General features: G+C 45.8%; 1 protein-coding gene across 6 annotated transcripts in view; it reads left to right on the top strand.

Moving 5' to 3' along the window:
* LOC117359122 (WASH complex subunit 2A-like) overlaps positions 1 to 20,097 on the top strand; it is a 151,786-nt gene that overhangs the window by 124,973 nt on the left and 6,716 nt on the right. For 4 of the 6 annotated variants that reach the window (XM_033941315.1, XM_033941316.1, XM_033941318.1 and 1 more), the window contains 2 exons: positions 6,749 to 7,378; positions 16,656 to 16,827. In XM_033941315.1, the coding sequence (XP_033797206.1) occupies positions 6,749 to 7,378; positions 16,656 to 16,827 (802 nt within the window). The remainder of the gene's footprint in view (positions 1 to 6,748; positions 7,379 to 16,655; positions 16,828 to 20,097) is intronic. The other 2 variants (XM_033941320.1, XM_033941319.1) reach the window with 2 other exon arrangements.

The raw sequence follows: 20,097 nt of genomic DNA, 5'->3' as shown, positions 1-20,097 counted from the left end.
TCGGGCGCGGATAACGGGCATTGGTTAGCTTATGTGAAGGGACCCTATGTGCCCTATCAATTTCTAGCGGTTTGTCAAATTTAAGATCTAGTATTTTCGGAATAAAAGTTTCCAAATACTTAATCATATCTGTTGACTCTGTCCCTTCCGGCACTCCCAGAATTCTAAGATTATTTCGCCGAGAGCGGAGGTTTGCGTCCTCAAGCTCACGCTCCAAATTAGCAATTTTTTTAACTTGTACCTGGAGTTCTTTAATAGTGGACTGTTGGATTGATTGTTTATCCGCGATAGCCTGAATCCGCTGCTGAAATTGATTGACATCTTCTCGCATGTCAGCTAGTTCAGATTTGATTTCAGTCACGTCGGTTCCCACATCAGAGAGCATGGATCTCAATGCTTTAAGCTCCGCCATGATGTTCTGGGAGCCTTCCTCGTCTTTGGCATCTTCAGCTGATTTTTTGGGAGACGGTGGGTCAGGCTTGTGCCTTTTTCCTACTTTGGAAGTTGCCATATCTTTATTAAAGATCCTCGCGAGAAGAATACACCAAAATTTGTCGTCAAAAAGAGGGTTAATTATCGATTCTTTAATGGTGCAGCTGGAGCTCAAAAGTTATGCTGCCATCTCTTCACCGGCTCGCTAGCGCCCCCGCGCTTCCCTTTTTTAATTCAAAGCCGACGCCGCGGCTTCTCTCTCAATCCCCGCCTGGTGCGGTTCGAGAGAGTAGCCGCGGCGGCAGCTTAGATGCGCTGTGTTGGGGTGGGGGGTAGGCAGGCGCGGGGACCGGGTTGCACGCTTTCAAGCTCAGTAGATTTTGCGGCTTCTGTGGTGCCTGAGCTGCAGGAGAGGGAGCGGGTTGTTCGCGGCGGGGGAGGCTCCGACTGCCCCAGCTGCAGCTTCTTCATCGTCGGTGATGTTGGAGAGGGATTGGACTGGTGAGGAGCTTCGGGGGCTGCTGCTGTTCTTCCACCATGTCGGGCCCTTCGCTTTTCCTGAGTGAGCCAAGTTGCCACGTGTGATGTAAAAAGCGCGCATGCGCACTCTTGTGGTCACTTCCCGACAGATCAGATCTCAGGGAACACGGCTTAAGAGTGCACATGCGCGCTTAGCATTTTATTATTATAGATTGGTGAACCTATATCCCATCAAACAACTCATACACCATTCACAAATATACATACTACAGTCATTGTGATCACTTTTATCCTAAGATGGATTTTAGTTCATTAGTCGTTACTCATCAAATCGAATCGAGGGGTATCAGACCAGAAATTGCAAAACAGTCCAACAAATATATATGGCGATTCCTTTATCACCATCCGTCGATCCCTTCTTTCTTCACAGCTGTCCTTCTCTTCAAATAAAGTGTTCAGCCCAACACAAGACTGTGTTTCGACGCATTTCGTCTTCAGAAGCTGTACTTGCAAGGCTCACCAACTTCAAACGCTCACCTACAATACAAAATAATTCACATTCATTCCCTATCATTCATAATGTATGCAACACACCCCACCATAATCTCTAATAAACCTTGTCACCTACCAGTAAATCTAGCATAACTCAAGCAGGGGACCCAGGGTTCGGCACAAACTGGGATCAGCTGACAAACAGGAAACACACTGTCTACCAGGAGATTCAAACTGCATGACCTCACTTCCTTTCCACCATCCTTATATCCTGCCATATCAATACCTATCCCTGATCTGACGATTCCAGATTTTCTGTTATAACAGATTCCATTCCACTTCTGTACTAAATAATTAATAGCTGATTTGAAAGTTTTAGTATGCATATTCATTAGGTATATTCTCAAAACATTACCTGCTTGCAGCCTTTAAGGACAGAATTTGTGCATCTCCCTAAAGTTTCTTTCCTGGTCTTTCCATGTCAGGCTTTCTCCCCCTGTTGCACATAGTTCGTTGGAATTTCTGCAGCCCAAATATATCACATTATATTTCTTCATATTAAAGATTCATTGCCAAGCACTTTTAATGCTGTCTATTATCTATCAGATGTCCACTCTGCTGCAAGATCCTTCCCGCCCGCAATCTCCTACAATTCTCTGGTGCCCCCCGAACCCAACCCCACCCTAGCTGCTCTCAACCCCATCCCTGCCGACAGATCCTGGACTGTCTTCGAGCTCATATCTGATTCTCAGACCCTTAAACTCTGCCTCAAGTTAAAATCATGCAACTGCATCCTGGACCCATTTCCCTCCTACCTATTTGAGAAAATCCCTGCACAGGCCATCACATCTCTTACCAAACTCATAAATTCTGCCCTATTATCAGGCCTATTCTCCACTGAAATGGGACACATCGCATTGACCCCTTTACTGAAAAAAGCTGACCTAGACCCCTCCATACCATCCAACTACCGTCCAATAGCAAATATCCCTCTCCTCACCAAACTGCTCGTGTCTATCATATCTACCCAGCTCTCTTCCTACTTAGAAAGATTCTCCATCCTCTTACCTTACCAATATGGCTTCAGATCCAACTTCTGCACTGAATCCCTATTGGCCTCTCTAATCTCTAAGGTTCAGCAACTGCATTCTCGTAACAAGTTTGCTGTCCTTCTACAATTCGACCTCTCCGCAGCTTTTGACGTTGTCCACCACGACATTCTAATTTTCCAACTCTCCGAGATAGGCATTAGCTCCATAGTTCTTGATTGGTTCTCCAAATTCTTGCACTCCCGCTCTTACATGGTTAACATGAGCGGCACCTCCTCCTCCCCCTGGACCCCGACTTGTGGTGTCCCACAAGGCTCACCCCTCTCCCCAATCCTCTTTAACATTTACATGTCCTCCCTGAAACTACTCCAACTATCCCCCTTGAAACTCTTTACACTTACGCTGATGACATCCTCGTCCTCCTTGAGACCGACTCGAACCTCACTAACCTCTCCACGAACATATCCTCATGCATAAAGAACCTCCAATCCTGGGCATTCACAATGCATATGAAACTAAACGAGTCCAAAACAAAACTCCTTTGGCTCGGCCCAATATTAGACCATCTACCTTCCTCCATCCCATTGTCCTCCGGCCCCCCATTACAGCTCGAGTTCTCAAGCAAAGTTCTGGGTGTCACCTTAGACTCTTCTCTATCCTTCAACGAACATCTCCAATCCCTGGTGAAGAAATGCTTCTTCAGCCTTCACATGCTAAGGAAAGTCAGACCCTATTTTCACCAAAAACACTTCGCAGTCCTAGTACAATCCATCATCCTCTCCAGATTGGATTATTGCAATTCTATCTACCTCAGCCTAACCAAGAAAAGCCTCCACAGACTTCAGCGGATTCAGAACGCCGCAGCTAAGCTTGTTTTCGCGAAAAGCAAATTTGATCGCGTCTCACCACTCCTGTCTAAGCTCCATTGGCTCCCAGTAATCCCCAGGATCCACTTCAAATGTGCGTGTCTGGCCTACAAGATCCTACATGGCATCCTTCCTGCCGTTATCCCTCTATCCTGGAACTCCCCAACCCCTACTTCCTCCAGATCCTCCCAAATTTTTAAACTATCCTTCCCTTCCATAAAAGGTATTTCCCATGCAGGCAAACTTGGGTCATCCCTCCCCTTTAGAATCACTGAGATCTGGAATAACCTCACCTCCCCACTCCGAACCTCAAGCTCCCTCCAACTCTTCCGCAAACACCTAAAAACCTGGCTATTCTCAAAACTGTAACACTTCCCCCCCTCTTAGGCCTCTCACCTTCCCCTTTACACCTAACTCTTTAATCTCTCCACTGTAGTTCCTCTCTCATCCTTCTTCCTGTAAACCGTGCCGAGCTCCGCATTCGTGGAGATGGTGCGGTATATAAACCCAAGGTTTAGTTTAGTTTAGTTTAAAAGGCAAACTTTTCCTTCTAACCTTTTTACTATCACCTACAAAGATATTGAAAATAATTGGTCCCAGTATTAATTCTTAAGGTACTTCTCTGCTCATCTATTTCCTCCTTTTACCACCACCACCTGTCAATCTGTCAAGCAGCTAACTTCTAATCCAGTTTACCACCTTGGAGTCTAGGCTGCTCAGTTAATTCATGAGATTGCAGAACAAAATACCCAAAAAGTTGTGTAGATGTACTTTGCACAGTGGTTACTTGTTAGACCATTTAAATACTTAATTCTAATTAGCCTATTAATTGTGCTAAGGAAGCTAGGTGTTCACACACTTTTCACACAAGGATGCTTACTATTCGATTTTTTTTGTTTAATAAGTCAAAATATCTAGTATGAACTACAGGCTAGATTCACTAACCCTCTGATCTGTGTGCGATTGGAGGCAGGCTGACCTATTCGCCAACCATCTGCATGCAAATGGAGGCGATCGGAGGCACACCCCCCAACTGACTGCGCGGATCGCTAAAGCTGTGACAGGAGAAACAGCCTTCTGTCAGGGCTTCTACCGGCTTTTTTATTTTTATTTTTTAATCGGGCAGATATTTTACATGTTTTAAACATGCAAAAAATTACCCCCCCCCTCCCAACAAGTGCCCCGAACCCCCCCAAAAATTTGCCCCGCATTCGTGTTAAAAAAAATTATGGCAGGAGGGTTCACACTCCCTCCTGCCATCGGTCCCACCCAAAAACTAACATAACAGCAGGAGGGATGCTAACTCCCTGATGCCATCCCCCACCCCCGGACGCCCCCTCCCCAGCCCCGGTCGTCTCCCCACCCCCTCCCCATACCTTTAACGGAGCAGGAGGGGTGCTCAATCCCTCCTGTTTCAATGCCTCCCGCGACAAGTCTGAGGCCTTAGACCACGCCTTAGACCCCATGTGATGCATGGGGTGGGGCCTAAGGCCTTGATTAACATAGAAACATAGAAAGATGACGGCAGAAAAGGGCTACAGCCCATCAAGTCTGCCCACTCTACTGACCCACCCCATTAGTCTGAGTGCTGATGACTTAGTTCCTTAGCTCGTCCCTCGTAGGGATCCCTCGTGGATGTCCCATTTATTCTTAAAGTCGAGCACGCTGGTGGCCTTGATCACCTGCACCAGAAGTTTGCTCCAGTGATCCACCACCCTTTCTGTGAAGAAGTACTTCCTGGTGTCACCACTAAATTTCCCTCCTCTGAGTTTAAGCGGGTGCCCCCTTGTGACCGAGGGTCCCCTGGGAACGAATATGTCGTTTTCCACCTCGACACGACCTGTGACGTATTTAAATGTCTCAATCATGTCACCCCTTTCCCTGCGCTCCTCTAGAGTATAGAGCTGCAATTTGCCCAGTCTTTCTTCGTATGAGAGACCCTTGAGTCCGGAGACCATTCTAGTGGCCATCCGCTGGACCGACTCGGCTCGAAGCACATCTTTACGGTAATGTGGCCTCCAGAATTGCACACAATATTCCAGATGAGGTCTCACCATGGTTCTGTAAAGTGGCATTATGACTTCAGTTTTGCGGCTGACGAAGCTTCTCTTGATACATCCCATCATTTGCCTTGCCTTGGATGAGGCCTTCTCTACTTGTTTGGCAGCCTTCATGTCTGCACTGATGATTACTCCCAAGTCCCGTTCTTCTGAAGTCCTAGCTAGTGCTTCTCCATTCAAGGTGTATGTTCTGCATGGATTTCTGCTGCCGAGATGCATGACCTTACACTTCTTAGCGTTGAAGCCCAGCTGCCATGTCGAGGACCAGTTTTCCAATGTGATCAGATCCTGGGTTATACTATCCTTGAGATTGCTTTCACTTACTATATTACACAGTTTGGCGTTGTCGGCGAACAGTGCTACTTCACCCTGAAGCCCCCGGGTCAAGTCTCTTATGAATATGTTGAAAAGGGATGGTCCCAGGACTGATCCTTGCGGCACTCCGCTAGTCACCTCCGATGCCGAGTTGACCACCACTCTCTGAAGTCTTCCACTCAGCCAATCATTGACCCATGCAGTTAGTTTCTCACCTAACCCCATCGATTTCATCTTGTTTAATAGTCTACGGTGCGGAACACTGTCAAAAGCTTTACTGAAATCCAAGTACACTATGTCCAGAGACTCTCCCGAGTCTAGCTTTCCTGTCACCCAGTCAAAGAAGCTGATAAGATTGGATTGGCATGAGGTGCCTTGGTCTCCTCCCTTGGGAGGGGCCTGCGGTGCCTCAGCCAATCATGGACCTCCTTAGGGAGCCCGTGGTTTTAAAGGGCAGGAGAGTCAGCCAGGATAGAAGCGACTGGTCTTCAGCAGTTGCTTCTTTTCTGATCAGCAAGCCCAATCGGTGTTAGCTAAAGTGTTTAGTGAATCGCAGCCCTCCCAAATTTGCATGCTATTTCCCTCATTTACATGCATGGATCAGGAGGGGATCGCTAAACACTTTAGTGAATTGGGCTGGAGAGAAATCTGCTCGCTAAGGGCTCACAAACCGATCGGTACACGATCGGTTTGCTTTGTGAATCTAGCCCTACCTCTCTTCTCTGGGTTAGGTTAGGATCTAATTTGGGTCTATATTGTGCTTAAAAGGCCAATTATCCTAGGGGTTTCATAAACTTTCTCTGCACTGTATAATTGGCTTATCACCATCTATTTTAGACAAGATCACATAGCCTAGGTCATAAATAATTTTATAATCTAGCTATTAACCATGCATGCTACTTTTTCATCTTCTAAGACTCAGCATTAGTTGTGCTACACACTTATTAAAAGGACAGTTTAGCTAACATATTACTGGTTTAAAATGCATATCTTTTAAAGCATGTTTGATTTTAAATATTTCTTATCAGGTAATAAGTTTAATTTTTAATTACAGAATCGAGTCAAAGTTACTGGAAAACGAAGACCACCTACAAGGGCAGGAAGGAGATTAATTTCTCAGAGCTCCAGTGAGACAGATGAAATTAGCCCAGTGGGAGATCTACATGTACCAGTGTCAAAAGTGACCGCTGTGATCCCAAGCGTAACACAGTCTAAGACTACAGAGCCTGAAAGAAGTACTGCAAAAAATAATGCAGTGCAAAAGGTTTCCACAGTGAGACCCACTGGCAACTTATTTCCTGAAATGAGCATAAGTTCTTCCACGAAATCCCTAACTCCGAGCATCAGTGACATATTTGATTCTGATGAGCTTTTTGCAAAATGTTTGGTATCAACATCAACTCTGAATGACACAGCACAGGAGAGACCAGCTGACAGTTTACAAACCAAGACAGTAAAAAAAGATGGCAAGAAAATAGTCCTTTCAGGTTTAAATGAACAAGACTATGACGGTGACCTTTTCCAGCCTGCAAAATACAAGCCTTCAAAAAAAATTAAGTCTGTTCCTTTCCAGGCTGAGGAAGGTGAAAACTATCCTTTTGGTGGTCAGGAATCTACACAGAAAAAGGATTTAAAATCCAAAATACAGCAAGATTTGAAACTAAATACTCAAGATATTTTTGAGGTAAAGAAAATTTTATGCAAGAAAAGTTTAAATTGTCTAATTTTATTGTCTGTTTATATATTCGAGTTTGTCTACTTGCATAATTGTCAGAAATTTAGATATTCAGATTATTAATTCTACATACACTTTCCCTATTCTGTAGTAACATTCTTCCAGTGGTTTCCTTTAATCTAAGATAGTGAGGGTGGGAGGAAAATCAAGATGGCGTCGGAAGCAGATGCCTGAGCGGGTAGCTCCATTACCTTGCCTGGCTGACGCGGATTGATGGGGAAGAGAAAGAGAGTCCTCCGTTATAACCCTTCAGCGGCAGTAGCCCAGCAGCGTTTGGTGCAGACAACGATCATGGAGGCTTTTTCCCACTCGGACAACCTTTCAATACCTAATTCGGGGAAGAACCAGACTACATTGGGTGAACTCGTGCACATAGAGACTGCGTCATTGAGCCCTGAACAGCAGATGATACCACCCCAACCCGGAAGCAAGTTGGAGCTGACGACTTCAGAGATGGAATCTTCAGACCCCGGCTTAGGAGGGAGCCCAGCACTTGTCCCGTTAGGAGAAGGAGTGCAGGGAAAGGACCAACAAAGATTCGGCCCCAGTGCAGAGGTGAGAGGTGCTTCAGGAGGGTCCACCATACAGTTTGGGGTGTTGGAAAAGCCCGCAAAGATAGATTTGGAAGCACTATGGCAAGCCATATCTGTTATGGATGCCAATTTAAAACTATCTTTTTCTACATTATCAATTGACTATGGGACTATCTTTTTCAAAGTGGAACAACAGGGACTGAATATTACACAATTAACAGACAAAGTAGAGAAACAGGAGACAAAACTCTCTGAAATGAAACATAGAATTGGTGAAGGAGAGATCATATATTTCATGGAAAATGGAGAGTTTTGAAAACCAATTAAGGAGAAATAATCTGAGACTTTTAAATTTCCCTAAATCTCCAGTGATTGCTCCTATAGAGATGGTTAGGAAATATTTCAGAGAAGTATTATCTATTCCAATAGAAAATTTACCTCCCATTGTCAGAGTTAATTACCGTCAGATAAAAAATTCTGTATGAGTTTCTACTCCCAATGAAAATCAAGGATATAAAAAGGTGGATATGGAGAGCTCGCTGGAGGTTGTAACAGAAAGGAGAACTCTGTTAGTTACTTTAGCTTTGGAAAGTGATAGGGATTATATACTACGATTATATTTCTGGCACTTAAATGATCAGTTTTTGGGTTCTAAGATTCGTATATTTCCAGATATGTCTTAAAAATCCCAGAAACGGAGAAAGGAATTCTTGGCTTTGAGGCCAAGATTCCTGGCCATGGGAGGAACTTTTGTGTTAAAATTTCCAGTAAAATGTTTTGTTACCTATCAAATCAAGAATTACCTTTTTTTAACCCAAACAGCTGGTAGAATTTGTTCAATCTAAGGAAAAAGGAATGTCCATAACAAATGATATGTAATTTGATGTACCGGTTTTAGGTATTGATAAGTGTTGCCGCTTTCAATATTATATGAAAATTCCCCCCCAAAATTTTTATTACCTTTTGATTTTCCTTCATATTGTGGCAGAAGGGCTCCAAGGTAAGATAACATTATTTGCCAATGACGCCAAACTAAGCAATGTAGTGGGCAAAAGTACAATAGAAAAAAATTCAATGCCCGACAATATGATGCACGATCTACTCTTACTAGAGACCTGATCTAAGACATGGCAGCTCAGCTTCAATGCCAAAAAATGCAAAGTTATGCACCTGGGTACCCAAAATCTATGCAGAACTTATACCCTTAATGGCGAGATCCTAACAAGAACGGTAGCAGAACGGGACTTAGGGGTGATCGTCAGTGAGGACATGAAGGCTGCCAATCAAGTGGAGCAAGCTTCTTCCAAGGCAAGACAAATCATAGGTTGCATACGCAGGGGTTTCGTCAGCCATAAGCCTGAAGTCATTATGCCTCTGTATAGATCCATGGTGAGACCCCACCTGGAATACTGTGTGCAATTCTGGAGGCCGCATTACCATAAGGATGTGCTGAGGCTGGAGTCGGTCCAGAGAATGGCCACCCGGATGGTCTCGGGACTGAAGGATCTCCCGTACGAAGAACGGTTAGATAAATTACAGCTATACTCGCTCGAGGAGCGCAGAGAGAGGGGAGACATGATCGAGACTTTCAAGTATCTCACGGGCCGCATCGATGCAGAGGAGGATATCTTCTTTTTCAAGGGTCCCACGGCAACAAGAGGACATCTGTGGAAAATCAGAGGCGGGAAACTGCACGGGGACACCAGGAAATTCTTTTTCACCGAAAGGGTGGTTGATCGGCCCAATAGATAGCCCCTCCAACTACAGACCTATTGCCTCAATACCAATGTACGTTATAATAATAGAAGGCCTAGTTGCACAATTCCTCACCGAATACCTGGAAAAACATAACCTACTCCACCCATCACAATCAGGATTCCGAACTAACCATAGTACAGAAACTCTACTTGTCACATTACTAGATACAGCCCGGCAACACATTAGCAAAGGAAAAAAAATGATATTAATACAACTAGACCTCTCCGCAGCATTTGACCTAGTTGACCACACCTTATTACTACAGATTCTCGACGCCATAGGAATCTTAGGCAAGGTCTACAAATGGTTTCAAGGGTTCCTCAAATCTAGAACCTACAGGGTAAAATACAATGATATCAAATCAGAGCCATGGGCAAATCCCTGCGGAGTTCCACAAGGATCACCTCTTTCACCTACGCTCTTCAACCTCTTTATCTCCTCCCTAGGAGCCACTCTTGATACCCTAGATGTCACATCCTTCAGCTATGCTGACGACATCACCATACTCCTCCCTTTCGACCCATCAGAGACCGCCACCACAACAAAGCTAGAAACAACCTTAGATACAGTAGAAAAATGGATGATGGATCACAAACTAAAACTAAACTCAGAAAAAACAAAATTCCTTTTGCTCGAAAAGGCCCAAACTCCTACCATCACCGAACTGAAAATCAAAAATACCAAATACCCAATACAACCCGAACTAAAACTCCTCGGAGTTACGATAGACAGATGTTGCACAATGCAGTCCCAGATCAACAAGACGACCCAGAAAGCTTTTCTAACCATGAGAAATCTACGTAAAATCAGAAAATTCTTCAACCAAGCACAATTCAGACTAATCGTCCAATCCCTAGTCTTAGGTCTGCTGGATTATTGCAACTCCCTATATCTTCCTTGTCCAGCCACCATGATAAAACAATTCCAGACCATACAAAACACCGCCCTCAGACTGATCTATTCACTTAGAAAATACAATCACTTAACAACTGCCTTCTTAGACTCTCACTGGCTACCCATACAAGCACGAATTCAATTTAAATTCCACTGCCTAGTATTCAAAGCGTTACACGGCTCTTCCCCCTCCTATCTAAACAACCGCTTAAACCAGATCTCCACCTCAAGACACAGAAGAACCTCGAACCCTTTCGCCTTCCCTCCACTCAAAGGCACACAACGCAAGAAAATGTTTGACAACCTTCTGGCAACACAAGCAGCAAAACTCAACCATTCCATCTCCAATCTGATGACAATATCAGACAACTTCAAAACATTCCGAAAAGAAATCAAAACCCTGCTTTTCAAAAAATACATCCAAATATCTTAACCCCTCCTCTCTTACCTCCAGAAGATTCACCTACCTCCAGATAATTCTCCCCCAAATTAATCACCTAAACACCTTCTAAGTAAACAAACCCCAAAAATAGATTGTAATCTTACCCTCTCTAACTGTATTCCATTTGTCTCTTTCTCACAGTTCTGCACTGTCAGTTTAATATCCATCCCTTAAGTTCCCATATGATTCTATCCAGCTATCTCCCTATGTTTAAAAAAAAAAAAAAGTATCTTCACTGGAAAATGTCCAGTCAAATCTTTTGTAATCCGCCTTGAACTGCAAGGTATAGGCGGAATAGAAATCCGTAATGTAATGTAATGTAATAGTCTTCCACTTCAGGTGATTGAGGCCAGCAGCGTGCCTGATTTTAAGGCCAAATGGGATCGACACGTGGAATCTATTCGCAAAGTAAAGGCAGGGGAGGGTCATTAGGGTGGGCAGACTGGATGGGCCGTGGCCCTTATCTGCCGTCAATTTCTATGTTTCTATGTTAAATAACTAAATAGAATTATTTTCCTATTTTAACTATTTTTCTGATTTGAAATGTTTGATTTGTATTCAAGATGTGATATGCTTGATTGTTAAAATGAAAAATCATAAAGAAAGAAAAAAAAAAAAGAGATAGTGAGGGTGGATGACTTAGCTTGTTTGTTTGTTTTCTTTGCCCCAGATACACCATTTCTATCTTATGAATCAATTGGTTGTATGCTCGGAGAGATTTGCTTATTGTAGGACTTAAACCCTTAATTATTGATGAGGTCTGAATATGTTAAGTGCTCTTGAACTTCTGCAAGTGTGCAGTAGTGAGAGAAACTGCGTAATTCACAAATAACCACAAAACTCCCTGCAAAGTCTCCTGTATTCAGTAGGTCATCTCCTATACTCCTGCCAAAGAGGGAAGTTCTCTGCCAAGCTGTAGTCTAATAAATCAAACAAATGTATCACGGGTTCACAAATAAAATTGTCAAAATAAAATGGGACTCTTGTTCAAAGCTGCAATAGCAAAAAAAATAAATAAATTACATTCCGCACTGAGACGTACCACAGTAATTTTGCTATGTACATGCACTACCCATACACTAAAAATATTTTTTGACACAGGGGGCATGTCTGGGATGGAGAATGTACAAATCAATAACACCAAGCAATATACCGTATATACTCTTAATATAAACTGACCCAAATATAAACAGAGGCAACCTTTTTCCTTCAAAAAAGGAGGAAAAAAGGTTGACTAGAATATAAACAAGGGGAGTTACTATTCAAGTACCATGCCCTGCCAGGCTCTACACCCAGCCCCCTTTTCACTGTCAGGCTCTGTACCCTGTCGTTGTCATCACCTCCCCCCTCTCCCGATGCCTTATAGGCCTCCACCTGACCTGCTGTAAGACTTGGTGGTCCAGTGGTGGACTGGGACAGGAGGGATCCCTCCCGCCTCCTTTCCCAGCCAACTCTAAAAACTTTCACTGGTGCACCTTTTAAATCCTTGGTGGTCCAGTGGTGAACAGGAGCAATCTTCCTATGCTCCTGCAGAGTCGCTAACTGAATGGCTGCTGTGAATTCCCGCAGTCTCTTGCTGTACCTTATGCCTAGAATAGACTGCCTGAGTCCATACATCAAGCTCTGTCTCTGGTAGTATTCAAAACTAGGCTAAAAGCTACTTTTTCGAGATTGTTTTTAATTCCCTCTCATGTGTAAAGCACTCACTCTTATTTTATCCTTCTCTGAGAAACACTCTAACACCCTACTTGTTCTGTTTGTCTGCTTGGTTAGATTGTAAGCTCTGCTGAGCAGGGTCTGTCACTTGAATGTTTTATGTACAACTCTGGGTATGTCTAGCAGCAGTAGCAGTGAAAAGCCTTTGCAGTGCAGAAGGGCATAGGACTTTGGATGTTCCCAGATTGAGATCAGATCCCTTCTTTTACCATAAAGGTGAAGAAAAATAGGAGGGTCCTATCTGCTTGCTTTCAAGAATACTGAGCTATGGCGGCTGCTCATGGGCTCTTTGGTTAATTAAATTTTCTATTCCGTGTTTACTTATTCAGTTCAAAGTCAGATTGCATTACAAGAGGTTGGGTCAGTTATCCAGGAAGTTACAATGGACAATTTGACACAGACATTCAATAGAGTTGCTAGTACAGGTAGATCAGTATAGTTACTAATACAGTTAGGTCATAGTTACAAATATATAGTTAAAAGTTCAAGTAGGTCATCATTGGCTCACCATTGTCTTAGACAGTCTAGAAATGTGCTTTTATAATTACCATTTTAGTTATTTCAGGGTTGTCTACTTGTCTTGGTATAGAAATTATTTTAAAAGTTTTCTGAATCTGAGATAGTGGTCACAAGATTGTAATGTAAGGAGTAGTTGGTTTCAGCATTTTTCTAGTTGATATTGGATGGATAAGATAATTTGCCTGGTATACTTTATATTATTGCATGCTGGGATTTTAAGTAGAAGATTTCTGGTGGAATATTTGTTGGAGGCATCCTGGAGTAGGATGGCCGACTGTTATGTAGTTGGGGACGTTGCCAGTCAAGATCTTAAAGGCAGTGATGTCTAATTTAAACTTGATATTTGTGGTTTATGGGTAGCCAATGTAGTTTCATATAGTAGGGCTCTAGGTATTCTAATTTCCATAGTCCATATACGAGTCTTACTGCTGCATTTTGAACTAGTTATAGACGCGATAACAACGTTTTAGAATAAAGATCTAGTACAGTGGTGCCTCACACAACGAACTTAATCCGTTCCAGGAGCAAGTTTGTTATGTGAAACGTTCGTTGTGTGAAACGCGTTTTCCCATAACAATACATGTTAAAAAAAATAATTCGTTCTGTAGCATAAAATATGCTAAGATGACATAAAAAAAGATAAATTTTTGGTTATTATTTTTATTTAGATACATCTAAAAACATAATTGTTTTTTAAAACAACACACATTTTTTAAATTTAAAGACAGACTAAGTAGAGTCTAATTTTACAGTGAGAGGGCAGAGTCTCAGCGGCAAAAACTGGGACTTAACTGTTCATTTTTTTTTTTTTTCTACCGTGTTTCCCCGATGATAAGGCAGGGCCATCAAATAAGACAGCCCCCCCTTTTTAGAAAAAAATGTAAAATAAGGCACCCCCCCGCAAATAAGCCACCCACCGATACCTGCGCTTACCCGAATCGGGTGGTACGGTGGGTGACTCCGTGTGGTCCCTGGCACCCCCGACACGATCGGGGCAAGAGGGAGCTCAAGCCCTCTTGCCCCCCCGACTCCCCGACACGATCGGGGCAAGAGGGAGCTCAAGCCCTCTTGCCCCCCCCCCCCCGACTCCCCGACACGATCGGGGCAAGAGGGAGCTCAAGCCCTCTTGCCCCCCCGACTCCCCGACACGATCAGGGCAAGAGGGAGCTCAAGCCCTCTTGCCCCCCCGACTCCCCGACACGATCGGGGCAAGAGGGAGCTCAAGCCCTCTTGCCCCCCCGACTCCCCGACACGATCGGGGCAAAAGGGAGCCCAAGCCCTCTTGCCCCGCCGATTCCCCAACTCCCCGACAATATCGGGCCAGGAGGGAGCCCAAGTCCTCCTGGCCACGGCGACCCCCTAACCCCACCCTGCACTACATTACGGGCAGGAGGGATCCCAGGCCCTCCTGCCCTCGACGCAAACCCCCCCTCCCCCCAACGACCGCCCCCCCCAAGAACCTCCGACCGCCCCCCCAGCCGACCCGCGACCCCCCTGGCCGACCCCCACGACACCCCCAACCCCCTTCCCCGTACCTTTCTGTAGTTGGCCGGACAGACGGGAGCCAAACCCGCCTGTCCGGCAGGCAGCCAACGACGGAATGAGGCCGGATTGGCCCATCCGTCCCAAAGCTCCGCCTACTGGTGGGGCCTAAGGCGCCTGGGCCAATCAGAATAGGCCCGGGAGCCTTAGGTCCCTCCTGGGGGCAGGGCCTGAGGCACATGGTCGGGTTGGGCCCATGTGCCTCAGGCCCCGTCCCCAGGAGGGACCTAAGGCTCCCGGGCCTATTCTGATTGGCCCAGGCGCCTTAGGCCCCACCAGTAGGCGGAGCTTTGGGACGGATGGGCCAATCCGGCCTCATTCCGTCGTTGGCTGCCTGCCGGACAGGCGGGTTTGGCTCCCGTCTGTCCGGCCAACTACAGAAAGGTACGGGGAAGGGGGTTGGGGGTGTCGTGGGGGTCGGCCAGGGGGGTCGCGGGTCGGCTGGGGGGGCGGTCGGTGGTGCTTGGGGGGGGGCGGTCGTTGGGGGGGGGGGGGGTTTGCGTCGAGGGCAGGAGGGCCTGGGATCCCTCCTGCCCGTAATGTAGTGCAGGGTGGGGTTAGGGGGTCGCCGTGGCCAGGAGGACTTGGGCTCCCTCCTGGCCCGATATTGTGTGGGGAGTTGGGGAATCGGCGGGGCAAGAGGGCTTGGGCTCCTTTTTGCCCCGATCGTGTCGGGGAGTCGGGGGGGGGGGCAAGAGGGAACCAGGCGGAGAGAGGGCAGTTAAGCGCAGTGCCTGCGCGGAAGGATGCAGCTCGGGCGACTTCGTTGTGTGAAACGAAGTTCGTTGTACGGATCAAGACATAAAGTTCGTTGTGCGCAGCGTTCGCTGTGCGAGGCGTCCGTTATGCGAGGCACCACTGTATTACATTATGAGTCTAGTTGAGTTAGGATTAGGGATTTCACTAAGATTCGGAAAGCCTCTGTTTTAAAGTATTTTCTGATTGATCTTAGCTTTCTCATCACAAGGAAAGATTGTTTTATTATTGATTGTATGTGGCTCTTAATGGATAGGTGGTTATCAATTTCTACTCCTAAGATTCATGATTGTAGTTCTAATGTAAAGTCTATGCTGTATACTGTAATCCATGGCAAGGAGCATGGGTCAGGTGAGGGTCCTAGCCAAAGGAATTTGGTTTTGTTCTTATTTAGTTTAAGGCAGTGGTGGCAGTCCAGTTTTCAATGATATAGACACATTTTTTGACCGTGGTGAGGGCGTTGGTTAATGTAGTCGTTCATAGTAGCATGATCATTGTTTGCATAGAAAAAATGTTTTATTTATGCGAGATCTAGGTTGTCTCCCAAGGATTGCATTAGAAGGTCGAACACTGATGGTGAAAGTGGAGATCCTTGGAGGGGACCCCACTGGGAGGTGGTAACTGTCCATCCTTACGTGATTAGGAAGCCTTGGAACCAGGAGAGGATTGGGCCCCTAAATCACTGAAGATCTCAGACCTTCTGCTAGGTTAAATTTGCTGCTTAGGTCGAATTGGATTATGATTGCACTGTGATCCTTGTTTAATAGTTCTTCGTTGTATGTTACTTATAATGCAGAGTTCACAGCTCATTAGTTCTTCTGCTGGCTCAGGGACATAACCCATCAGTTCTAGACTTGTCTGGTGGTTATCAAAGAAAGAAAATAGGTGAGACCAAATTTTTCCTTAAAATGGATTATATAGTGAGAGATTATAGCTCAGTGTTTGAAAGGAAAATTAAAATTCAAAAAAATTCTTAATCTACATATTTTTTTGCATCACTTATTTTGCTCAGCACTTTTATGGCACTTGGTATACTTACAATTTCCTTTGTGTCTGCTTTTATAAGGATGATATATTTGCTACAGAAGCAACTAAACTAATGAGGAAAACAAATGAGAAGACAGCAAAGTCTACTCTCTTTGGTGATGGCACAGATATTTTTGCTGACATAACTGTAAAACCAAAAGAAAAGAAGAAGATAAAAGTGGAAGCCAAGTCGATATTTGATGATGAAATGGGTAGGTTCTACTGATTTGTCAGAACAGTAAAGTATACTCATAACTGAAAACACCCAACACTGTCCAGTTCTGGGTCTTGCTTAATGAGTACTTTTTAGTTTGTCTATCCCATAATATTTGAATTCACAAAAAAAAAAAATACTCAAGAGTAACATGTCCTAGGTGAGCCATCACCCATGCTCCTTCCCCTGTCCATAGTCCAGCATCTCCCTTTCCATAACAGTAGTATAATGGGTACACCTCATGTCAAAATGATTGACAGCTGTCAGAGATAAGGATCGACCAATCAGCGTTCACTTCTGGGTTAAGCCCCGCCCATTGTCCCACCTTAGTCTCCGCCCATGCCCCACCCCCCATAGGAATGAATGGTGGTAGCCCCGCCCATGGCCCCGCCCCACCCATGGCCCCTCCCCTCCCATAGGAATGATTGGTGGTAGCCCCGCCCATGACCCTGCCCATGGACCCGCCCCTCCCATTGCCCCGCCCCCTCATGTCCCACCCCGGAAATGCACTTTTTGATGACATCACCGGAAATGGGGGCGTGTTTGACCCCGGAAATACGCTTTCTGATGACATCACCGGAAATGGGAGTGCCTTCCCCTACCGGAAATGCGCTTTTCTGATGACATAGGCGGAAATTGGGTAAATGAAGCGACGGAAATGCGCTTTTCTGACCACGTAGGCGGAAATAGGGTAAATGATGCGGCGGAAATGCGCTTTTCTGACCACGTAGGCGGAAATAGGGGAAACAGACTTAGTCAAAACCCCCACCCGGAAATGATGTGGCCAGAAAAGAAACGTCTTTATTTTAACAGTTTTTAGTTAAAAGACAGGGTTTAAGAGCTCACGGATAGAGCAGATCACAAAACAAAAGGCATTCACAAAATCTTTCCTGCTTTTAAAACAGAGCAGGGGCAGAAACAAACGAGAAAAGGTTGCATTTGCTTTTAACACACTTTTCAGTAGGAATTCTGAGCTAATGGTTAATGGGCCAGCTCCCCTATTGTCATGGTAACAGCTGATAAGCCCCTTGTAGCACCCCTCCCCTGATAAAGCCAAGGGGGAGAGAGGTGGAGGTGTGTTTAAACATGTCTGAACTTGTCCCGGCCCCCTACTGTTGTCTTAACAATCTGAAAAAAAAATCAAAACAAAAGCAGCTGTCGCCTAACAGGGCTCTGTTAAAAAGGCAGAGCTATGAAGGAATCTTTATTGAAGCAAATTTGAGGGAAGATGCTTTAGTACCTGATTGTAAAAACCACTTAGATAACCTTGATAGGCGGTATATAAAATCCTAATAAACTTGAAACTTATTATGATCCATATGCGGCAGGAAGCTATGGAGGCATTAACCCTCTACTTCAAGCGGCTAAAAAGCACAGTTACTTACCGTAACAGGTGTTATCCAGGGACAGCAGGCAGATATTCTTTACGCATGGGTGACGTCACCGACGGAGCCCCAGTACGGACCTTTTTAACTAGAAAGTTCTAGTTGGCCGCACCGTGCGTGCGCGAGTGCCTTCCCGCCCGACGGAGGAGTGTGTGGTCCCCAGTTAGGATAAGCCAGCTAAGAAGCCAACCCGGGGAGGAGGGTGGGACATAAGAATATCTGCCTGCTGTCCCTGGATAACACCTGTTACGGTAAGTAACTGTGCTTTATCCCAGGACAAGCAGGCAGCATATTCTTTACACATGGGTGACCTCCAAGCTAACAGAGAGGGAGGAGGGATGGTTGGCCATTAGGAAAATAAATTTTGTAACACAGATTGGCCGAAGTGCCCATCCCGTCTGGAGAAGGCATCCAGACAGTAGTGAGTAGTGAACTGAGGACCAAGTGGCAGCCTTGCAGATTTCTTCGATGGGCGTGGAACGGAGGAAAGCCACAGAAGCAGCCATAGCTCTAACCCTGTGGGCCGTGACAGCACCTTCCAGTGATAGACCGGCCCGAGCATAACAGAACGCAATACAGGCAGCCAGCCAGTTGGAAAGCGTCCGTTTAGAGACAGGACGACCCATACGGTTAGGATCGAAGGTCAGAAAGAGCTGAGGGGACGAGCGGTGAGCCCTGGTACGGTCAAGGTAGTATGCAAGGGCACGCTTACAGTCCAGCGTGTGCAACGCCTGTTCCCCAGGATGAGAATGGGGCTTAGGGAAAAAGACAGGCAACACAATGGACTGGTTGAGGTGAAAAGCCGAGACCACCTTGGGAAGGAATTTAGGATGGGTACACAGAACCACCTTCTCATGGTGAAAAACAGTGAACGGTGGATCGGCGACCAGTGCATGCAGCTCACTAACCCTCCTGGCAGAGGTGATGGCAATGAGGAAAAGCACCTTCCATGTTAGAAGTTTGAGCGAAGTTGTGGCAAGAGGCTCAAAAGGAGGTTTCATGAGGGCTGATAAAACCACATTCAGGTCCCAGACGACAGGAGGAGGCTTCGGAGGTGGTTTGAAATTGAAGAGGCCTCTCATGAACCGGGAAACCAGTGGATGAGCCGTCAGAGGTTTTCCGAGGATAGGCAGATGAAACGCAGTGATGGCACTGAGGTGGACTCTGATTGAGGTAGACTTGAGGCCAGCGTCGGATAGCGAGAGCAAATAGTCCAGTACAGTTTCCACCGCCAATGAGGTGGGATCGTGATGATGCCGTCGACACCAAGAGGAGAACCGGGTTCACTTCTGATGGTAACATTGGAGGGTGGTCGGTTTCCTGGAAGCGTCCAAAATGCGATGGACAGGCTGAGATAGATTCTCTGGCGAGGTCAGCCCGAGAGAAACCAAGCTGTCAGGTGGAGCGAAGACAGATTGGGATGCAGTAGAGACTGACGTTGCTGCGTAAGTAGAGTAGGAAACATAGGAAGAGGAATGGGCTCCCTGGAGCTGAGCTGAAGAAGGAGGGAGAACCAGTGTTGGCGAGGCCACCGAGGAGCGATGAGAATCATGGTGGCCCTGTCCCTGCGGAGTTTGGACAACGTGCACAACATCAGAGGTAGTGGAGGAAAGGCATAGAGGAACTGATCCGTCCAGTCGAGCAGGAATGCGTCTGGGGTCAGACGATGAGGAGAGAAGAGTCTGGAACAGAACTGGGGCAGCTGATGGTTGTGAGGGGCTGCAAAGAGGTCCACCTGCGGAGTGCCCCAGCGAGCAAAGATGGAGTGGAGTGTTGAAGGGTCCAGAGTCCACTCGTGAGGTTGAAGGATGCAGCTGAGATTGTCGGCCAGGGAGTTCTGTTCGCCCTGGATATAGACAGCCTTGAGGAAGAGATTGCGGGCC

Source organism: Geotrypetes seraphini, chromosome 4, assembly GCF_902459505.1.
Source record: "Geotrypetes seraphini chromosome 4, aGeoSer1.1, whole genome shotgun sequence".
Taxonomy (NCBI): Eukaryota; Metazoa; Chordata; class Amphibia; order Gymnophiona; family Dermophiidae; genus Geotrypetes; species Geotrypetes seraphini.
The sequence above is the reverse complement of the archived record's forward strand: the minus strand, read 5'-3'. Positions and strand labels throughout refer to the sequence as shown.